We start from the raw sequence: 22,543 nt of genomic DNA on the forward strand, positions 1-22,543 counted from the left end.
GCCACTAGCAATTCACCCTATCTTTTTTTAAACCCGATCACGGTTTCCTGTTCCGCAACTCTTAAGAGTCCTCATCGCTTATAGTGGGCACGTTCATGCGTATGCAATTCTCCCCATCATAGCCAATGTTGCTAGAATGTTAATTACTGCAATCGCGCAATCACAAGAATTCTGTAGACCACCAGTGAATAAACTAAACAGCATGCGATGCAACTAGCTTTAGGCTACATCAGTGCTTAGTACGAACTGTAATCCTATACCGCTTCGAGGGCATTAGCAGGGGTTAAGTACACAAAGGGTAACTGAACACCAACAAGGTGTTATTTACTTCTGGTTGTTCAAACATTTAGTGCAGCAAAACCAGGTACAAACTATGGAGTAATCACAGATGTTTCTGTCTAAATTGAAAGTGAGCACTTAGGACTCTACAACTGTCAACATTGAAAAGACATTAATGCAAATGGTAAATATTAAGGCTTTTTGGCCAATATAAATGACTGCCCGTTTTAAACATGGATGTTTTAAGTGGTGGGAACTATAATCTGTTGTGCAAATATTATCACCTTTCAGAAATGAAAAGTCTTGCTTAGATTTCCTATTTTACCTTGACTTCAACCCTCATGTTTAAATTAGATTCCATCCCTGCCCCACATCCTTCAACATTCCTGGATCCAAATTCTCCACACTTGTAAAATCTCAAACTCCAATAAGCAATCCCCCTTCCTTTTGATGTTTTTGCAGCTTTCTTCTCTCCAGTCCTGAAGGTGCCAGCTTTTGTTTGGCAGCACTCCACGCTTAGGCCACCAGTACCTCACCCAAGCAGTCCCTCAACTATGAGCCTTAAGAGAGTTGATCATGGAAGACAACAGCAAATCCTGATCCTGTCCTCAACTAACATTCAAATACACATTTTCCAGTAAAGAAATAGTTTAGTTGGAGGGTGGGGCAAAAAAAGGAAGGGGGAGAAAAATCACTGGTTAGGGCTCAGGAGGAGGAATCCCAGCTTATTTCAGAGATGCACTGTAGGATTCCCACTGCCACCACAGAGATCAACTAACTCAGCACAGACAAGGAAACAATCCTCTTCTTTATGCATCAGTTGTGTCCTGCCTTTATCATCTGAGTCACCAGGAGTTAAGCAATATAATTACAGCTGACCTGCAAGAACACCACCCACCTCCAATTATTGCAATCGCATTTGTTATATTCATCCAGCTCATTGCAATGAACAAAACAATGACTGGTAAATGAGCATAATTCACAAACCAAGTCACCAGTGGAAATAAAATCAGACATACCCACCAGCATGTTGTGAATTTGGAATTCATCGTCCAAGTTAAACAAGGAAATTGGATGGGCACTTCAGGAAAATAAACTTGCAGAGGTACGGGGATATGTGGGGGAGTGGGACTGACTGGATAGCTGGCATGGACTCGAATGGCCAAACGGCCTCCTTCTGTGCCATAAATGACCATTAAAAAAAAGTTCAAAATCTTCACAGTGAACCTCGTTTGGGATGGGGCAGTTTTTATCCCTGTTATTCAAAACTCTGCATTTCATTAACATTTTATTGATTTTGTACTGTTTTAAAGCAAGTGATCTGCTAGGACAGAAAAGGGAGAAGAAGCAAAAAAGTCTTCCTATCCCTATGAATCTCATTTCAAAAAAAGCACAAAGGTCAATAAAATAAATTCAGCAATATAAAAACACTATTGCCCCATGAGTTTGCAATTACAAGGTTAGATTGTATTTAGCGCAGAAATTCCTTACTTCCTGGGTTTAGCCGGCTGCTGCTGCTGTATGGTGGTTTCAATAATGGCTCGTTTCATCTTTTCTTCTTTTTCTGTCCTCAGCTGTGTTAATAGAAGAATGCAGACCAAACACAATTGCATCATAAATTATCCAAGTTCTTAATGCTTCTGTTTAATTGCTGCATTTGTAGTTTTTGGTGCACTCATAAGTGAGACATACAAGCGCTGGGGAGTAACAGGTTACCTGCTTTTTACAACTCGCCCTCATTGTGACTAAATTCAAGCATCCTCTTCCTTCACCCTCCTGAAATCACCAGCTCCTAGCTGAGTATTCCTGTATGGACAGCCTCTGCTACCTTGTCCTGTGCTATTCCAGATAACCAGATTGGAGGTGCTTTTTGTGGGGCATCATAGTTGAGGCCTGATCTTATATTTGTCCAGAAGTATACACTTCCAATGTAACTAGATAGCAATTAGGAGTGGAATCTCTAACTGATGTTCCCTCTCCAAACCAGAGGTGCTGAACCCTGCCACCTTGTAACTCAGTCAAGTCAAGTGCATTACCATTGCTGAATCTCCCACCATAAACATCCTGGGGTTACCTTTGGTCCAGTTAAGTTTCTGGTCAGTCATATAAATACAGCGGCTATAAAAGCAGGTTAGAGGCTGGAAATTCTGCAGTGAGTAACTCACCTACTAACTCCCCAAGCCTGCCAATCATCTACAAGGCACAAGTCAGGAGTGTGATGGAATGCTCTACACTTGCCTAGATGAGTGCAGCTCCAACATTCAAAAAGCTCGACACCATCTTGCACAAAGCAGATAGTTTGGTTAACACCCCGTCCACCATCCTAAACATTCACTCCCTCTACCTGCGGCAGACAGTGGCAGCAGTGTGTACCATAAGCAAGATGTACTGCAGCAACTCACCAAGGCTCCTTTGGCAGCACTTCCAAACATGTGAGCTCTACCACCTAGAAGAACAAGGTCAGCAGATGCATGGGAATACCACTACCTGCAAGGTCCCCTCCAAGGTCACACACCATCCTGACTTGGAACTATATTGTCGCTCCTTCGCTATCACTAAGTCAAAATCCTGTAACTCCCTACTAAATAGCACTGTGGGTATGTATACCTACACCTTGTGGACTGCAGCGGTTGAGGGAAGCAGCTCACCACCACTTTCTCAAGGGCAATTAGGGATGGGCAATGATTGCTGGCCTTGCCAGCAACATTCACATCCCATGAAAGAATTAAAAAAAAAGGTATGAGGTTCAAAGCTGGGCATTCCTTGTCTGTATGATGCAACTACTCACTGTCTTAATTGGTTGAGCCTATTTCTTACCGAAGTGCCAGGTTTTAAATTCTAGTCAATCTCTTATAGTATTGGATATAGGAAGTGAGGACCAAGTGTAATCTACAGGTGCAGTGCAGTTAGAGATGGATACAATTCAGCCATGGAGCAGATGGAAGAGAGTCCCCAGGTTAAAGCCACACATTCTCCTCTAAATTCCAGTGTCCACTTTTATAATAGAAATTGTCTATGTAAACTTGTCATGCTGTGGATGCAAGTGATGGCATCTTGCCACCGGCAAGAGGATACAATTACATCATGACAAGTTTACATTAGAAATGTGGACACGGGAATTTATTATTTTTTTTAATTCATTCATGGGATGTGGGCGTCGCTGGCCAGGCCAGCATTTATTGCCATCCCTAATTGCCTTGAAAAGGTGATGGTGAGCTGACTTCTGAACCGTTGCAGTCCATGTGAGGTAGGTACACCCACAGTGCTGTTAGGAAGGGAGTTCCAGGATTTTGACCCAGCGACAGTGAAGGAACGGTGATATAGTTCCAAGTCAGGATGGTGTGTGACTTGGAGGGGAACTTGCAGGTGGTGGTGTTCCCATGCATTTGCTGCCCTTGTCCTTCTAGTTGGTAGAGGTCGCGGGTTTGGAAGGTGATGTCTAAGGAGCCTTTGTGTGTTGCTGCAGTGCATCTTGTAGATGGTACACACTGCTGCCACTATGCATCGGTGGTGGAGGGAGTGAATGTTTGTGGTTGGGGTGCCAATCAAGCGGGCTGCTTTGTCCTGGATGGTGTCGAGCTCCTTGAGTGTTGTTGGAGCTGCACCCATCCAGGCAAGTGGAGAGTATTCCATCACACTCCTGACTTGTGCCTTGTAGATGGTGGACAGGTTTTGGGGAGTCAGGATTCCTAGCCTCTGACCTGCTCTTGTAGCCAAGGTATTTACATGGCTACTCCAGTTCAGTTTCTGGTCAATGGTAGCCCCCCAGGATGTTGATAGTGGAGGAATTCAGCAATGGTAATGCCATTGAATGTCAAGGGGAGATGGTTAGATTCTCTCTTGTTGGAGATGGTCATTGCCTGGCAATTGTGTGGCGCGAATGTTACTTGCCACTTATCAGCCCAAGCCTGGATATTGTCCAGGCCTTGCTGCATTTCTACACTGACTGCTTCAGTATCTGAGGAGTCACGAATGGTGCTGAACATTGTGCAATCATCAGCGAACATCCCCACTTCTGACCTTATGATTGAAGGAAGGTCATTGATAAAGCAGCTGAAGATGGTTGGGCCTAGGACACTACCCTGAGGAACTCCTGCAGTGATGTTCTGGAGCTCAGATGATTGACCTCCAACAACCACAACCATCTTCCTTTGCGCTAGGTATGACTCCAACCAGCAGAGAGTTTCCACCCCAGATTCCCATTGACTCCAGTTTTGCTAGTTGCCTCCAGTTGCCATTCTCGGTCAAATGCTGCCTTGATGTCAAGGGCAGTCACTCTAACCTCACCTAATTATAATGGAAATTATAGGAAATGTAAGCAGGTGTAAGATTTTTATTTTAACCACTGGTTGAACTGTGGCTTTGCACATTAATACAGAGAATATAGTCTCGTTTATCTGTCTCTGGTGCCTTCCCTATTTCTGTCCCTGCTGCTACTCCCCTCTCTCTCTTCCCTCCCCTTCATTCTTTTTACTTCTTTTTCTGCTGTCTTCTGCTTCTTCACATGGGAAGTGATAGATGTTGTGGCATGCAAAGGCAGCACCAATAGTGTAGACTCCATTTGCAGTAAGGGAAAGTGGCCTTCAGCAACTCACTTCCTACCCCTTCCTGTAATTAATCATGCTCTCTCCCCATCCACCCTGCGCCTAGCACCCCCTACCCTTCATTCTTCCAACTAACCCCACCCTTTTATTAGGCCCATCACTGTCCCTACCTCTTCTCCTTTGAACTACCCACTCAAACTCTGTAGAGTCCCCCTCTCACAATCTGGTGTCCCACATCTGACCCATAACTCTCCATCCTTCCCCTTCAAGGCAGACTGTGAAAGATTAGAGGCGTCATCCTCAATCTATTTCTTGCTTTTCCTCTTTCCAATCAGTTTCTAATAAAGCAGCTTAGTTTCTTTCAAAGCACAATTTCTTTGGGGAGAGCAGCCCAAAGTAGAATGAGCAACAAAAAAAAAAAAGCGCTATATTTGTATTTTTCTCTTCCTCATAGGCATTAATAATTAGAATTTATCCTATAGAATCTTAGAACACAGTTGAGGGAATAAGTCGGCTTCAAAATTCAACTCTTTTGGGGGGTTGGGGGGGGGGGGGTGTGCGGGAGAAAAAGAAATTGAACATTACCTTGAGGAAAGACACTCACTGCCTCTCTCTCTCTCACCTGAATACATTTTCTGAAGCAATATACAAGAGCCATAACAGATGTGTAATGACTATATTTTGTTCACGCTCTTAAGACACACATGTACACAACCTCACCTTTAAGACTTTAAATCACTAAAAGTTCGAAAAACTGACCAGAAACAGCTATAATGGCAAAGTACACGGCGCATGCTCAAAACACTTAATCTAAATTCAGTTCACAGCTCTGGGCAAAAACATCAAGTCCAAGTGCAGGCTTTTGAGAGGGGCTGTTGTAAAAACTTCAGGTTACGGTCTAAGTCAAAAAAGGACAGTCAATTGGATTAATTTGGCTTGTGTTAATATTTAATGTGTGATTTTAAAAAGTATTTTGTTTAAAAATTATTTTGGATATTAAATGCATCAGTTTCTGAGAAAAAAATGCAGATCCCACAAAGCAGCAAGTGATTTGCAGGATCCTAGAGACCAGATTGTGGAGAGCGTGGTGAGACAAAAGCCATTATAAACATGGACAAAAGGAATTATTAATAATAAAAAGTACAAAATGTGATAACAGGAACTGTGCACAGATATGATATTTAATCAAATAAAGATATTAGCAAGATATATAAATTTAATCACACTCACGTCATCCTGTTTCTTCTGCAGGTCCTCAAGTAATCCCAAAATGTCCTCATCTGCAACATCAAATGGTGTCTGGCCCTAACAAGAAAATGAAAATCCCTTTGATGCAAATTGCCATGAACCAATTTGAGATTAAATGCCATTAGTATAATTAACAGCCACACTGATAATTAAATATTTGCTCAGGGACCAATTCATTGCCCTTATGCAATTTTTTTGGACCATTTTCACAATTCATTTTGCCCCTCCTGTTCTCAAAGACACTTTCACTGGTCGTTGCATTCAATTACAAGGACCCATTTTTATCCATGAACCTTTTGACGAAGGGATTCCCAAGCCTTTTCTTCTTTCTCGTGGGCCACAAAAAAGTAAAAACTTGCTTAAATACCAATTTCTGGAAGGAGAAACCAGTGTAAAGTTTGCCAAACTTGCCGCTTTGAATATGCTGCTTCCCATTCTTTTTGTAGAAAACAGAATAGATTTTCACTTTCATCATCAGGCTGTTAAGTATCTACTGAGTGAAGCTCAGGAAGGCAATTCTGTTGGCGAAGATCATATAGCTCTTGCATCTGATTTCCCTTCCATTAGTTTCAACAGATTGTGTACGAGGCATGGGAGTCTTCCTGAGAGATTTTTTTGGATTTTACTATGGTAACTGGATGGTAGCTAATTTGAACTCTCATAGCAACAGTAGAGGGAGATAATTCTCCTTAGAAATTCCCATTAAAATATTTTCCTTATTTCTGCTAAATTAGTTGAAAGTAAGTAACTGAAAAATTAATTTATAACAAAGAAACTTACCGAATTATTTAGCGCTTCCATGTCACAGAAATGCTCCACAAGAAGCCTACAAGAATCCTCCATTCCCCAGTGTGCAGCAGCATGCAATGGGGTCCAGCCATCTTTGTCCCGTGCGTGGACACTGAACCCTGCCTGAAGGAGTAGCCTGCAATTAAATTACACTGTCAAAATGGAAGGTTACTGAGGTTAGGCTGAGTCATCACAGATGGTAAGTACTCAAGAGAACTTCTTCCAAAAATATGACAATATTTGAAGCAGAGAAAACAAGAGATGAAAAATATTCTTGCAGGGGCTCTTCAATCAAAGAATCATATAGCATAGAAGGTGGCCTTTCGCCCCAGTGTTCTTGTGCCATTTCTCTGAAAGAGCTACCAAATAGTCTCACCCCTCTGCTCTTTCAGGTACGGTTTCTCCCTATGTTATCAAAATCCTTTTAATTTTGAACACTATTAAATGTCCCCTTAAACTTCTCTGTTCTAAAGGAGAACAAAACCCAGGCTTTCCACATAACTATATATATTTGTAAATAAAGCTGCAGTTATCCCAGTTATTGGCCTCACACATATCTTCGGAGTGCAAAGTGCAGCCAAGCAACCAAAATTATACTGCCCAATTGCACCCCTGAGCTTGCTGACAACAGGTCTCTGTGTTTAAAAACACACAGGGATCTGCTCCTTGGGCAGTTCTTTCCTGCGGTCAGGAGAGTGGCAGCGCAAGCATCTGTTCTCTTGCAACATTATAAAATATGACAGTTTCCAAAGGACTCAAGTGGACTGTCGAGGACTTTCAAAACATGCAATCACACCAGGTTGGATCTGTACAACTCTTGGTATGGATGCCAGAGACAACATACTGGATCTGATCTTGCAGTTCTTGCTTTAGTGCACTCTGGAATCCAATCTCTTGATTTTTGACCTGGGCTACTTCTGACAAAAAGATACAAGTGCGTGGTAATACATCAAAATGAAGACAGCAATGCAACCACAGCCCTGATAAAAATAAAATATCTTTATAAAGCTCCGGTTAGGCCCCAACTAGAGTTTGCGTCCAGTTCCAGTCACCACATTTGAGGAAAGATGTGAAGATCCTCGAGAGGGTGCAGAGGAGATTTACCAGAATGGTTCTGGGAATGGGGGATTTTAGTTACAAGGTTAGGTTGGAAAAGCTGGGGTCGTTCTCCCTGGAGCGGAGCAAAGGAGATTGAGGGGAGATTTGATAGAGGTGTACAAGATTATGACAGGCTTAGATAAGGTAGACAAGGAAAAACTGTTCCCATTAACTGATGGTACAAGGACTAGAGGACACAGATTAAAAGTTTTGGGCAAGAGATGCCGGGGGAAATGTGAGGAAGAATTGTTTTTAAACGCAGCGGGTGGTAATGACTGCCCACAAGGGTGGTGGAAGCGGAGACAATTAATGACTTTCAAGAGGAAATTGGATGAGCACTTGAAATAAACAAACTTGCAGGGCTATGGGGATTGAGTGGGGGAGTGGGACTGACTGGATTGCTCCACGGAGAGCCAGCATGGACTCGATGGGCTGAATGACCTCCTTCTATGTTGTAAATGACTCTGACATCTCACCTCAGAGGTAGAAAAACAAAAGAATTTTCATTTATATAGCTGTGTCCATCTTTCAGGCCCAAAGCAGGCCACATACATTTCAATTACTGTTGTAGGCAAACATGACAATTCTTTTGCACATGGGACCTTTAATGTCCATGCGAGTAGGCAGACAGGGTTTTTTTTTAAAAAAACATCTCAATCAAAGCCCTGCATATGACAGTGCACTATTCTAACATTGTCAGCCAACATCGTGTGTTCAAGTTGTGGGCGAGGCTTGAAGCCGCAACTTTTTGACTCTGGAGGTAAGAATGCATTACCAATTGAGTCAGACATCACCTCAGAACCTGATCTTATCCTCACAAGGTCACTTTCCATAAGGATGACTAGATAGTAATTAGGAACATAGGCGATTCCTCCCACCAACCCTCCTCCTTAGCAAAAGGACTCGGAGGCCAAAGTTGGAGCCTTTAATAGCACATTGCATAGTGAGCTGATTTGGGGCAGAGAGCACAATTCAAACCATCATAACCTTGGTTTGAGCACATTTCAGACAAAGGGTAAAAGGGAATTATACTTGCCTCATCACCTCTATGTAACCTTTGGCTGCAGCTACATGGACAGCATTGGCACCAGATTTTGGGTGAGATACCTCTTCGATCTTCCCACTGTTTAACCACTGCCTGGCATGCTGCAGCATCAAGTCTTCTTCCTCACGCCTTGCAGATTCCACATCAATCCCTACAGAAACAAGAACAGGAGCTTTCTAACACTGCAAACGCAGCAAGGACATAAAAGTTTAATATATCACAACAAAGCAGCAACACCCTAAAACTCAAAAAGTGACAAGAACTGCAACAAGTGCTTTAAATCAATACACACCAAGTCACTATATTTTAAAAATCACAACACAGCCCCAACTGCGTAAACAGGATGCATTTTAAAATCGAGCGGTTGCCAAACTGAGAGCTAATATTAAATCAGTGGGCATTATATATGTGAACATGTGCTGATGATAAAAGCAGTAGTTGTGACCATACCTCCCGAATGTCCCATTTTCACATTACAACATGAAACCACACCACTGAGAAAAGCTTCAGGGCCCAGCAAGATTCCCAGGTCAACAAGGTGTGCAGCTTTCACTGTTCTTGGACAAACATAAGCACTGACCTGAATTCCACTATTTCAATGTGTTGCAAATTATGAAGGATGGTTAAGTTAATGAGGATTTACTACAAGTGGCAGATCTGATCTTGGGTACACTTAAATGTGCCAAGAAAAGTTGCTAGCTGAACAGGAAAGAAAGACTAGCATTTGTCTTTCACAACATCCCAAAGCGCTTGATAGCCAATGAATTACTTTTGAAGGCATAGACTCATACAACACAAGGAAAATATCCAACTAGTTCCAGTTGCCTGCTCTTTTCCCACAGCCCTGTAAAGTTTTCATTTTCAAGTATATATCTAATAACCAAATGTCGTCACTGATGCAGGAACACAGCAATCAAATTGCACACAGCAAAGTCCCACAAACAGCAAGGTGATAACGACCAGATAATCTGTTTTAGTGATGTTGGGTGAGGGATAAATATCGGTCAGGACACAGGGAAAACTCCCCTGATGTTCTGCAAACTGTGCCAGGGGACCGTTTACGACCCACCTGAAAAAGGAAACGGGATTTTGGTTCAACGTTTCATCTGAAAGATGGCCTCTCCGAAAGTGCAGCACTCCCACCATATTGTGTTGTGCTCAAGTCTCTAGTGCGGGATTTGAATCCACAACCTTCTGACTCAGAAGCAAGAGTGAGACACCACTGAGCTATGGTTAACATCAATTCCATTCCTAATTTACACATTGTTGTACCACTCAGTTGCCAGACGTTTGAACATACCCTGCTTGGTAATGTTATCTTGTAGCAGGGTCTCCATGTAGTCCTCCTCTGCAAGGTCAATTGGCAACTGCCCATCACTATTCACAGCAGCAATATTGGCACCATGGTTGATTAAACACCTGAAACAAATTTTTAAAAACTGAACATGTATGGTTTCAGGTTGAAAACAAATTGAGAAACAGATAGAGGGGAGGTGCAGGACACCAGAGTTTAAAGCAGGAGAGAAGCCAAGATAATTAAGTAAGTAATGATTAAGCAATACTAAGCTTACAATTTAAAACTTGTGGAGGTTGCATGCAGAAGGCAAAACTGGAAGATGCAAAGTGTTTCTTCATTTTACACAGACAGTACAGAAACAGGCCATTCAGTCCCTCTGATCCATTCTGGCATTTATGTGCCACATGAGCCTCCTCCCATCCTTCTGCATCTAACCTTCAATTCCTTTCTCACATGTGTTTTTATCTAATTGTGAAGTCCTGAGAGCATCTTAGAGTAGATCGTACTAAATATTTTAACAAAGGATGCATGGAGAAGGAATACATCAGTCACCCTGTAGTGTAACACTGATGAAGACTCAAGTTAGGAAATCCTTCTACACACAAAGGGTGGTAAAGTTTGGAAATCTATGTTCGCAAGTGCAGTTGATGCTAGGTGAATTGCTAATTATAAATCTGAGATTGATCGATTTTTTATTAACTAAAGGTATTAAGGAACATGAGGCAAAGGCAGATGTTATGGAGTTAGGTGACAGATCAGCCATGATCTCACTGAACGGTGGAATGAGTTCATGGGACAAATTTGAGTACAGATGTAGTGAAGTCTTGCTTCAATTGTACAGAACCTTGGTTAGACCACACCTGGAGTACTGTGACCCATTTTGGTCCCCTTACCTTAGGAAGGATATTATTGCCATAGAGGGAGTGCACCGAAGGTTCACCAGACTTGTTCCCGGGATGATGGGACTGTCTTATGAAGAGTCATAGAGTTATTCAGCACAGAAACATCGTGTCTGTGCCGGCCATACAGCACCCAACTATTCTAATCCCATATTCCTGCACTTGGCCCATAGCCCTGAATGCTATGGTGTTTCAAGTGCTCATCTAAATACTTCTTAAATGTTGTGAGGGTTCCTGTTTTTACCACCCCTTCAGGCAGTGCATTCCAGATTCGGAGTGATTGGGGAAACTGGGCCTCGAGTTCTCTAGAGTTTTGAAGAATGAGAGGTGATCTCATTGAAACCTACAAAATACTTAAAGGGATAAACAGGGTAGGAGAGTCTAAAACCAGGGAACACAATTTCAAAATAAGAGGGAAGCTACTTAGGACAGAGACAAGGAGAAATTTCTTTACTCGGGGTTGTGAATCTTTGGAATGCTCTACCCCAGAGGGCTGTAGAAGCTCAGGTCATTGAGTATGTTTAAAGCAGAGATTGACAGATTTCTAAATACAGATGACATAAGGGGATATGAGGATAGTGAGGGAAAAAGGCATTGAAGTGGAAGATCCGCCATGATTATATTGAATGGTGGAGCAGGCTCAACCGGCCGGCTCCTATGTTCCTAAATGGCCGCCTCTTCTTCCTATGTTCCCAGACTGGCATCCCAAATTCCTAAATAACTGACACTCGGGTGGTCTCCCAATACATGTTTAAGCCTGGATCTCCTGTTACATGGGGCTAATTTGCAACAAGCAGCAACTTGCATTTACATGGCAGTTTAACACAAAAACAGTCCCAAAGGGAACAGAAAAAGGAATGAACATGAAGGCATGGAGGGAAAGTTAGGAATGGTAATCAAAAGTTTGGTGGGAAAAAATGGCTTTTCAGAAGGTTTTTAACAAGTGCAGAGAGAGAAGTGGAAAAATGTAGGATAGGATTTCCAAAGAATGACTCAGGCAGTTGAAGGTTCTGCCACCAGCGGTGGATGACGGCAGAGATGGGAAGAGGAAACAGACATACAAAGCCAGAGTTAGAAGGTATAAAAGATTGGAGGAGATGGCAGAGACAGGACAGGGAGAAGCCATGGTGAGATTTGAAGGGGAATTTAAATTCACTGCACTGGGGGGGATGGGGGAAGGCGGAAGAAGGGCACACACACAAACACAGTATTTGGGTTCTTAATTGCCTTATGGCTTTGGTTGAGCGAAACAGGTATTTGGTGTATTTCTGCCAGCATTCCAATTATATTCTCCTGACAGAGCAAAACCAAATGCTACAAGCTTTTGGCCATCTGCCCTAATATTGCCTTATGTGGTTTGGTATCCAATGCTCCTGTGAAGCATCTTGGGAAATTTTATTACGTTAAAGGTGCTATATAAATACAACTTGATGTACTGCACAGGGGGCCCAGTTCAGTCCACACCTACCAATTTTCATAAAGGACATGTAGGGTTTATTATGAAAGTGCTTCTTTTGTTAAAGGACTCGCGTGTTAGAATTACAGACATTGGTTTATTTGGGAAAACTGAAGAGACTCCATGGATTTTTTTTTTTAAGCAAGGGTCACAGAGGTCTTGTTTGAAAACAACCGTTATGAGAAATCACATGCCTTAAGCTCAATAAACAGAAATCTTGGGTGACTTTGGGGGAGATGTTTAGAGAAGTGACATGTCAAGATTTATAAGGAGGTCAGGAGGTTCTGAATTGCTGTTTGGGGTTTCGCTTTTGGATCATTCTTTTGGTCCAGTTGGGGCGTGGACAGTGTTGTTAAAAGCAGTTGGAAATCAACCTGCCAAGAGAGAAACACCCAGTGCGACTCTTTCTCTACCTCTTTGAAGAAACCCTGAGAATCCAGAGTGTGATAACTGAAACCCTTGGTGCCGCATTTCTCCTGAAAAAACTGCCAGATTAATTCTCGACACCACCTGAAAAGAACTGGTCCAGAAAAGATCCCAGTGACCCGTCTACGTGTTCTCAGACGCGAGACTGCATGCTATTTTTGGACACAGCATATCTCATCAGTTTTCTTCAAGAATTAGCAAGTATTTGGCCAAAGTATTTTCTTGTCTGTTTTTTGTAAAAGGGCTCTGCAGAGAAAATTTCTTTTTTTTTTTTGCCTTCTTCAACCTGTGAATGAGAGTTTGTATGTGGGGGATTTTAAAAGGGAACTTTCATATTTCAATCTGTGTGTTAATGCTTTGCTACTGGATAAGTCTTGCTTTATAATAAACTGAAAATTTTGTTTATTAAAGAAACCTGGTTGGTGTATTTTATTCTGGGATAATGAGTAGAGTATATGATTGACCGCATCGGTAAACAGGTAAACATTTAAAATATATGTTGTGGCCTGTGGAGAAGTGGAACTAGAAAAGACTGTGCACTCCTCCTGCCCCGGTCGTAACAATTTTTGCTCCTTATAAGTCCTAAACCTTCAGCTATGCTGTTGCTAACAATTGTTTAATGGTGGCTCTCAATAGAGTTAATGAAAAAAAAATCAATGAATTAATAAACAAAGAATGCCATTTCAAAGTGTCACCAGGGATAGCTGTACAACTGTTGTACATAGACAGAAATGGAGACTGGGGAAATACAATACATTTTATAAAAGGCATCCCGTACTCATCATTGTGCAGCTACTGAGGGCTCAAATCTAAACCTGTCAGTTGACTCATAAGCAACAACTAACTAACCGAAGATAAAAGCAAAATACCACAGATACTAGAAATCTGAAACAAAAACAAAGTGCTGAAAATACTCAGCAGGTTTTGCAGCATCTGTGGAAAGAGAAGCAAAGTTAATGTTTCAGGTTTGTGACCTTCATCAGAACTGGCAAAGGTTAGAAAAGAATTAGCTTTTAAGCAAGTGAAGGAGAGTGGGGTGGGGGAAGAGAATAAAGAGGAAGGTGTTTGATAGGACAGAGGGTGATTGAATAACAAATCTCTCCTGGGACAAAGGAAAAGCGTGTATTAATGCCTGTGGTAAAAGAAAAAGCATGAGTCCACAGAGACTGTTAATAGTGGAATAATGAGCAGCTCTGACTACATGAAAAGCAGGCACATGGTTAAAATTTTTTAAAAAGGCCAGTCATGCTCTGAAGTTATTGAACTCAATGTTCAGTCCACAAGGCTGTAGAGTGCTAATCGAAAGATCAGGTGCTGCTCCTCGAGCTGTCGTTGATGTTCACTGAACACTGGGGCAGGCCAAAGACAGAAATGAGAGAGACGGCAGGGGGGGGGGAGGGGAAAAAAAAAAGTGTTGAATTGGCAAGCAACCGGAAGTTTGGGGTCATGCTTTCGGACTGAGCGGAGGTGTTCAGCAAAGCGGTCACCCAATCTGTGTTTGGACTCCCAATGTAGAGGAGACCGCATTGTGAGCAGCGAATACAGTATATTAAATTGAAAGTAGTACAAGTAAATCGTTGCATCACCTGAAAGGAGTGTTTGGGGCCTTGGATAGTGAGGAGAGAGGAGGTAAATGGGCAGATATGACACCTCCTGCAATTGCATGGGAAGGTGCCGTTGGAAGGGGACGAGCTGTTGGTGGTGATGGAGGAGTGGACCAGGGTGTCGGAGAGAACAATCTCTTTGGATTGTTGACAGGGGAGGGGAAAATGCGTTTGGTGGTGGCATTGCACTGGAGGTGGCATTGCACTGGAGGTGGACCGAAATGGTGGAGGATGATCCTCTGGATGTGGAGGCTGGTTGGGTGGAAAGTGAGGACAAGGGCAACCCTGCCGCCGTTCTGGGAGGGAGGGGAAGGCTGAGGGCAGAAGTGCGGGAAATGGACCAGATACGGTGAAGGCCCCGTCAACCACAGTAGCAGGGGTGGGGTGGGGTGGGGGGAGATCCTCGGTTGAGGAAAAAAGGAAGGTGCATCAGAGGCACTGTTGTGGAAGGTAGCATCATCAGAGCAGATGCACCAGAGACGGAGAAACTGGGAGAATGGAATGGAGTCCTTACAGGAAGCAGGGCGTGCAAAAGTGTAGTCGAGGTAGCTGTGGCAGTCGGTGGGCTTATAATGAATATTAGTAGACAGTCTATCCCCAGAGATGGAGACAGAGAAGTCGAGGAAGGGAAGGGAAGTGTCAGAGATGGACCATGTAAAGGTAATGGAAGGGTGGGAATTGGAAGCAAAGTTGATAAAAGTTTTCCAGTTTGGGGCGGGAGCAGGAAATGGCACCAATGTAGCCATCAATGTACCAGGAAAAAAAAAAAGAGTTGGGGCCCCGAGTAGGACTGGAACAAGGAACGTTCAACATATCCCACAAAAAGACAGGCAAAACTAGGACCCAAGCAGGTACCCGTAGCAACACCTTTTACTTGAAGGAAGTGAGTGGAGTTGAAGGAGAAGTTGTTCAATGCGAGAACAAGTTCAGCCAGGCAGAAGAGGCTGGTGGTGGATGGGGACTGGTTGGACCTCTGTTCAAGGAAGAAGTAGAGAGCCCTCAAACCATCCTGGTGGGGGACGGAGGTGTATGGAGATTGGATATCCACAGCGAAGAGGAGGCGGTTAGGGTCAGGAAACTGGAAATTGTCAAAATGACGTAGGGCGTCAGAAGAGACACAGATGTAGGTGGGAAGAGACTGGACCAGCGAAGAAAAGAGAGAGTCAAGACAGGAAGGAATAAGTTCAGTGGGACAGGAACAGGCTGAAATGATGGGTCTGCCAGGACAGTCTTGTTTGTGGATTTTAGGAAGGAGGTAGAAGCGGATTGTCCAGGGTTATGGGACTATGAGGTTGGAAACTGTAGAGGGAAGATCTCTGGAGAAGAGGTCAGTGAGAGTCCTGTGGACAATAGCTGTCCACAGTAACTGACTATCCTCCTTGGGAGAGAGCGTGGGGGTGGAAGAGCACAAAAGATAAGCATGGTCCAAGCTCTCAGACTTTGGGCAAGTATGGCGTTTCCCTATGGGAGACAGTGAGCGCGCTTTCTGCATCGGGTAAATAAAAAACCTGTGTAAACAGATTTCATAACAGTTTGGTTCCAATACCCAAAGATGATCAGTTTCTGTATGAGAGGTATAGAGCAGATAAAGAGTGAAAAAAAATTACTCCTTATAATTAATTACCAGAAACATGATTAAATATTAACTACCGGTATGCACTGTATCATTACGCTAACACCGTGTCCTACTCAACTCACCACCTCAAACTGCTCCAGACACCAGTACCATCCCCTCTGACATCTAACTACCAATGTTTTACTAGAGTTCTGGTTTGAACCACTCCAGTTTGAAGGACCTGAGATAGAGAATTATACTGCTGGGTATTTTCTTCCAGTTTTAATAGGAGTTCAAAATTGGCACACCCACATTATCCATTAATATACTGCAAGTATTATTATATCTAGATGCACATCAATTCCTACACCCATACTTATAATGGAAACATCCCATTTAAAAAATGATGACATTGTAATTACACCTTTCCCCCGCCTCCCCCCAAACCAGTGCAGTTCCACCATAGGACAGAGGGCATAATTACAGCAAGACTGCACAGTGAAAGTTTCCATTATAAATATGAACACTGAAATTCATAACAAAAATAAAAACAGAATATAGGACTTTAAAATGGAAACCGAATTGCATCTGCACATTCTGATCCACATATCTAATGTCATTTCCCCCATAAGATTACATTTGGTTTTGACTCCCCTTATACAAAGACTGACTAGCACTTTAGTGACGTCCAAATGGCAGCTGCAAACTGTATATTACAAATGGACAGAAGAGAACAAAATGTGTTTGAAAAACATTCATTCATTCTAAACATCTAATACAAACAAACAGTCATCATAAGTGACCTGAGGGTGTTTTTCCAGTTCCAGACACAGAGGACGTGTAACAGAATTAACATTTCAGGTCTGTGATCTTTCATCAGAACTCGCAGATCACAGACCTGAAATGTTAACTCTCTTTCTCTCTCCACAAATGTTGCCAAACCTGCTGAGTATTTCCAGCACTTGGTTTTTATTTCAGATTTCCAGCATCCGCAGTATTTTGCTTTTATTACAGAAGGTGGTGTGGTTGGAAGGGGTATGTGGGTGGTAGAGGACAAAAAGGAAGCGATCAGAGAGCTGCCGTGTCAGTGATTGAAACAATGGGAATAGCGAGACCACATGAGAGGATGACAGCGAACGCAGAGGTCAGAGGGCAAGGAGAGTTGAGATGGTAGTTGAAAAACTAGCTGCCATTACTGGGAGCTGTGCCATGCTCCAACTTTCCTCGAGCAATGAAATGGTTGCTTCATTTTTATATATATATATATATACACAAATTAGCAAGTCTCCCACAGTACTGTTCATAGCAGCTTGAAAAGGATAGTCTCTTTTATAAGAGCTTGAGCATTATACCATGGAATATCTAATGTAACATTCTGTTGGTGTGTCTCTCCAAGGCCAAAGGCATTATCACTGAGTTTTCTCAAGTTAAGTAGAGGTTAACTGTTCCAAACTTGGGTCATTTAAAAAGGTCAGACTGACTTTCTTCTTTATGCTTGCTTTAAAAAAAAACTGACTTCTGAAGTTAATTAGAAGACTCAGTGAGCTAGTTTCTCTCTACATTGAAATTACTACAAAAAAGATATATTCCAAAATTAGATTTTTTCCCCAGTCGCTGGTAATTGCACAAGTCCAGCGTACCATTTTCCGCATGTTCTTTTTAATAATTCTTCAAAAGTTTCTTTCAGTAAGCTTTTTCTATTGCACATTTAAGTACAGCATATTAATTAACCCTCAATTATATCCTTGTAGATGTTCCAAAGGATTCAGAGGTGGGGAAGCTCGGTGTGATTTTTGTCCTGAAATTTGAAATCCCTTTATCCAGAATATATAGGACAGTTGGGAGCCCCCGCCTTTTGTACTGCGCATCATGAATGCACAGATGAGCAACAAAAAGGGAATCAACTATATTCCCCTCATATTACAGTTAAAGGGGCAATTTCACAGGCCTCCTTTGTAATCTTAATGATGGCCTCAAGAATCACATCCCCAACACCAAGAGGCAAATGCCATAAAATCTGTGAGCTGACCACAGCCTCTCCAGCATATGTTTTCCGATAGCACCACCTTTAACTGCCCCTCTTGCAGGCAACTCTCCATAGTAATCTTGGTCTCCCAGAAGCAAATTTTGTATCAGTATGCATAATGACGCCACCCCACCACACCCACCCCCCCCCAAATTAATTGCCTGAAAGAGGCTATAGTTCACCATTAAACATGAGATTGTCACTTGGTGAGAATTGTATAAATAAAATAGCTTGGTTGTGATATTGGTGGCATATAACACTGGAATGGGTTAATATATAAAAACTATTAGATGTATGACCGTATTAAGCTTACAGGGAAGTGGGGGGCTGAATACTAATCAATGCAACCTTTGGGCAATACACCCAAGTGTCATTGCTGACTGCGTTGTACGCCAAAAAGTGATTATAGAGTGCAGTATCCTAGTGTTTGGAATCATGTAGAGCTTAGCCTCCAAGGTAATAGCACTGCTTTCCTAAAAAATATAAAAATATTGAAAAAAGTATATATTAACAATCTTTCACATAGCAGCACTTAATGTGCACAAAAACTTATTACATTAAAGATGCTTTGTAATGTAAGTCATGCCAAGGTGCCTTGCAGATGCACTATCAAGCAAATTTGGACAGATGACTAAAATCTTGGACAAAGAGGTAGGTTTTAAGAAGCATCATAAAGCCTTACTTCCAATGTCACCATTTTTAGTCACACTTTTTGTGTCAATTGTTACCATTGCAAATTGCTACAACATTCCCCATTCATTTTTTTAAAAATGTCAACCAGGATTAATTATTGAAGAGGATCATTGATCATATTAGCAATTGTCGTGAGAAGCAGACAGTGAAACAATGAAGGAGGCAGAGTGCTGACACAACTTACTTTGTATGTAAACAATATGAATGGCATAGGGGAAAAAAAACTTAAGCTAATTTACCAGGGACAGACCTGCAACCATCAGTACTTCAATCTAGTTCCATACATTTCAAAATGCTTCTTTCAGGCACAGCCCCAAATCTGCAGTATTGATTCTATAAATTGTACCAAGTAGCATTTTCACAGTTTGAGCAAATATAGTAAAAGCATTTCACACCCAGTATGAAACTGAAACCCAAGCCAAAAAAAAAACACACAGACTGCAGCTGCCTCAAATTTCATACACCGACATCGGTACTTCACCGAACAGCAACACAGAACGAAAGATCACTGATGAATCATTGGCAACCTACACAAAGTTCATGAGATGTATTGCAAGGCCCTAAGACTTCAAATGAACACTGAATCGACCAGGCTCCTCAGCAGCTCGACTGAATTCTAAACATTCGCAATCTTTAACTTGGGGGGGGGCAAAAAGACATTTCACTTAACACTTGGTAAATTCAAAATCGACCTGAAGAAGTGATGTTAAAACTTACTCGACGATTTCAGAGTAGCCACATGATGCGGCCACATGCAGTGGTGTCCATCCCTCATTATCCGACTGGTCAACATTGGCATTATGTGCCAGCAAGAATTCCACCATTTCCAGGTTTTCATCTATACATGCCTGAAAATAAAATACACATTGTTTGAGACAAGAAACTTAATTCATTCCCCCAACAATTTTCTCCTGTAGACACTAATTCAGACTGGAGTCCAGTTTCACAGGCATCAGCAGCTTTCCAGTAATTTACATTCTTCAGAAAAATCAGTGCCAATCATTCAGTCCATCATGCCTCTTTCCAAAAGCTCGTCAATTTGTCCCACTCACCCTGCTCTTTCAAATATATATGAGCAATTCCTAAAGTTACTTTTGAACCTGCATTCCGCCAGCCTTTCAGGTAGTGCATTCCAGATCACAACTCGCTGCCTATCCTAACTTGCACCAGGTCCCGTTCAGCCATCACTCCAGTGCTCGCTGGCCTACACTAGCTCCCAGTCCGCTAAGCCTCGATGTTAAAATGCTCATCCTTGTTTTCAAAGCCTCTCCCCACCCTATCTCTGCAACCTCCTCCAATTCTGGCCTTGTCCATATCCCCAATTTTAATTGCTGCACCACTGGTGGCCATGTCTTCAGCTGCCTGGGACACAAAGTCTGGAATTCCCATCCTAAATCTCTCTGCTTTCCTACCTCTCTCTCCTCCTTTAAAATGCTCCTTAAAACCTACCGCTTGGTCAAATATCTCTAAGTGGCTCAAAGCCAAATTTTGTTTGATGATGCTCCTGTGAAGCATCTTGGGACATTTCACTATGTTAAAGGCACTATATGAATGCATTGCCACTTTAAAAAAAATCCTCATTTCCCCTTATGGTTCTTTTGCCAATTGTCTCCACGTGTGAACCCAGGAAGCAAGTCTTGGCACAATGTTCAACAGCAGAAAGCATTACGAGCCAGCCAATGCACACAGAGTGCCTGGACAGAAATCAGTAACACAAATCTCACCATCAAGGGTAGGCGGTGGCTTAGTGGTATTATCACTGGACTAGTAACCCAGAGACCCAGGCTAATGCTCTAGGGACATGGGTTCAAATCCCACCACAGCAGAAGGTGGAATTTGAATTTAATTAATAAATCTAGAATTAAAAGCTAGTCTAATGATGGCCATGAAACCATTGCCGATTGTTGTAAAAACCAATCTGGTTCACTAATGTCCTTTAGGAAAGGAAATCTGCTGTCCTTACCTGGTCTGGCCTACATGTGACTCCAGACCCACAGCAATGTGGTTAACTCTTACATGCCCTCTGAAATGGCTTAGCAAGCCACTCAGTTGTACCTAACCGCTACGAAATCAATAAAAAGGAATGAAACCGGATGGACCACCCGACATCGACCAAGGCACCAGAAACGACAACAGCAAACCCAGCCCTGTCGACCCTGCAAAGTCCTCCTTACTAACATCTGGGGGCTTGTGCCAAAGTTGGGAGAGCTGTCCCACAGACTAGTCAAACAACAGCCTGACATAGTCATACTCACAGAATCCTACCTTACAGACAATGTCCCAGACACTGCAATCACCATCCCTGGGTATGTCCTGTCCCACCGGCAGGACAGACCCACCAGAGGTGACGGCACAGTGGTATACAGTAGGGAGGGAGTTGCCCTGGGAGTCCTCAACATCGACTCTGGACCCCATGAAGTCTCATGGCATCAGGTCAAACATGGGCAAGGTAATCTCCTACTTATTACCACCTACCGTCCTCCCTCAGCTGATGAGTCAGTACTCCTCCATGTTGAACACCACTTGGAGGAAGCACCGAGGGTGGCAAGGGCACAAAATGTACTCTGGATGGGGGACTTCAATGTCCATCACCAAGAGTGGTTCGGTAGCACCACTACTGACCGAGCTGGTCGAGTCCTAAAGGACATAGCTGCTAGACTGGGTCTGCGGCAGGTGGTGGGGGAACCAATACGAGGGAAAAAACATACTTGACCTTGTCCTCACCAATCTGCCTGCCGCAAACACTTCTGTCCACGACTGTATTGGTAGGAGTGATCACCGCAAAGTCCTTGAGGAGACAAAGTCCCAACTTCACATTGAGGATACCGTCCATCATGTTGTGTGGCACTATCAACGTGCTAAATGGGATAGATTTCAAACAGATCTAGCAATGCAAAACTGGGCATCCATGAGGCGCTGTGGGCCATCAGCAGCAGCAGAATTGTACTCAACCACAATCTTTAGCCTCATGGCCTGGCATATCCCCCACTCTACCATTACCATCAAGCCAGGAGACCAACCCTGGTTCAATGAAGAGTGCAGGAGGGCATGCCAGGAGCAGAACCAGGCATACCTCAAAATGAGGTGTCAACCTGGTGAAGCTACAACACAGGACTACTTGCATGCCAAACTGCATAAGCAGCAAGCAATAGACAGAGCTAAGCTATCCCATAACCAATGGATCAGATCAAAGCTCTGCAGTCCTGCCACATCCAGTCGTGAATGGTGGTGGACAATTAAACAACTGACAGGAAGAGGAGGTGGCTCCACAAATATCCCCAGCCTCAATGATGGGGGAGCCCAGCACATCAGTGCAAAAGATAAGGCTGAAGCATTTGCAACAATCTTCAGCCAAAAGTGCAGAGTTGAGGATCCATCTCAGCCCTCTCCTGAAGTCCCCAGCATTACAGATGCCAGACTTCAGCCAATTCGATTCACTCCGCGTGATATCAAGAAATGACTGAAGGCACTGGATACTGCAAAGGCTATGGGCCCTGACAATATTCCGGCAATAGCACTTAAGACCTGTACTCCAGAATTTGCCGCACCCCTAGCCCAAGCTGTTCCAGTATAGCTCCAACACT

At 42.9% G+C, this 22,543-nt stretch overlaps 1 protein-coding gene across 2 annotated transcripts in view; it reads right to left on the minus strand.

Moving 5' to 3' along the window:
- The window catches only part of LOC137353425 (protein phosphatase 1 regulatory subunit 12C-like), a 76,678-nt gene that overhangs the window by 48,135 nt on the left and 6,000 nt on the right, over window positions 1-22,543 (minus strand). For both annotated transcript variants that reach the window (XM_068019696.1, XM_068019695.1), the window contains exons 2-7: window positions 19,677-19,807; window positions 10,304-10,422; window positions 8,995-9,154; window positions 6,852-6,996; window positions 6,054-6,128; window positions 1,771-1,853 (exon numbers count right to left, since the gene is read on the minus strand). In XM_068019696.1, the coding sequence (XP_067875797.1) occupies window positions 1,771-1,853; window positions 6,054-6,128; window positions 6,852-6,996; window positions 8,995-9,154; window positions 10,304-10,422; window positions 19,677-19,807 (713 nt within the window). The remainder of the gene's footprint in view (window positions 1-1,770; window positions 1,854-6,053; window positions 6,129-6,851; window positions 6,997-8,994; window positions 9,155-10,303; window positions 10,423-19,676; window positions 19,808-22,543) is intronic.

The sequence above is a fragment of the Heterodontus francisci genome, chromosome 41, assembly GCF_036365525.1.
Source record: "Heterodontus francisci isolate sHetFra1 chromosome 41, sHetFra1.hap1, whole genome shotgun sequence".
NCBI lineage: Eukaryota > Metazoa > Chordata > Chondrichthyes > Heterodontiformes > Heterodontidae > Heterodontus > Heterodontus francisci.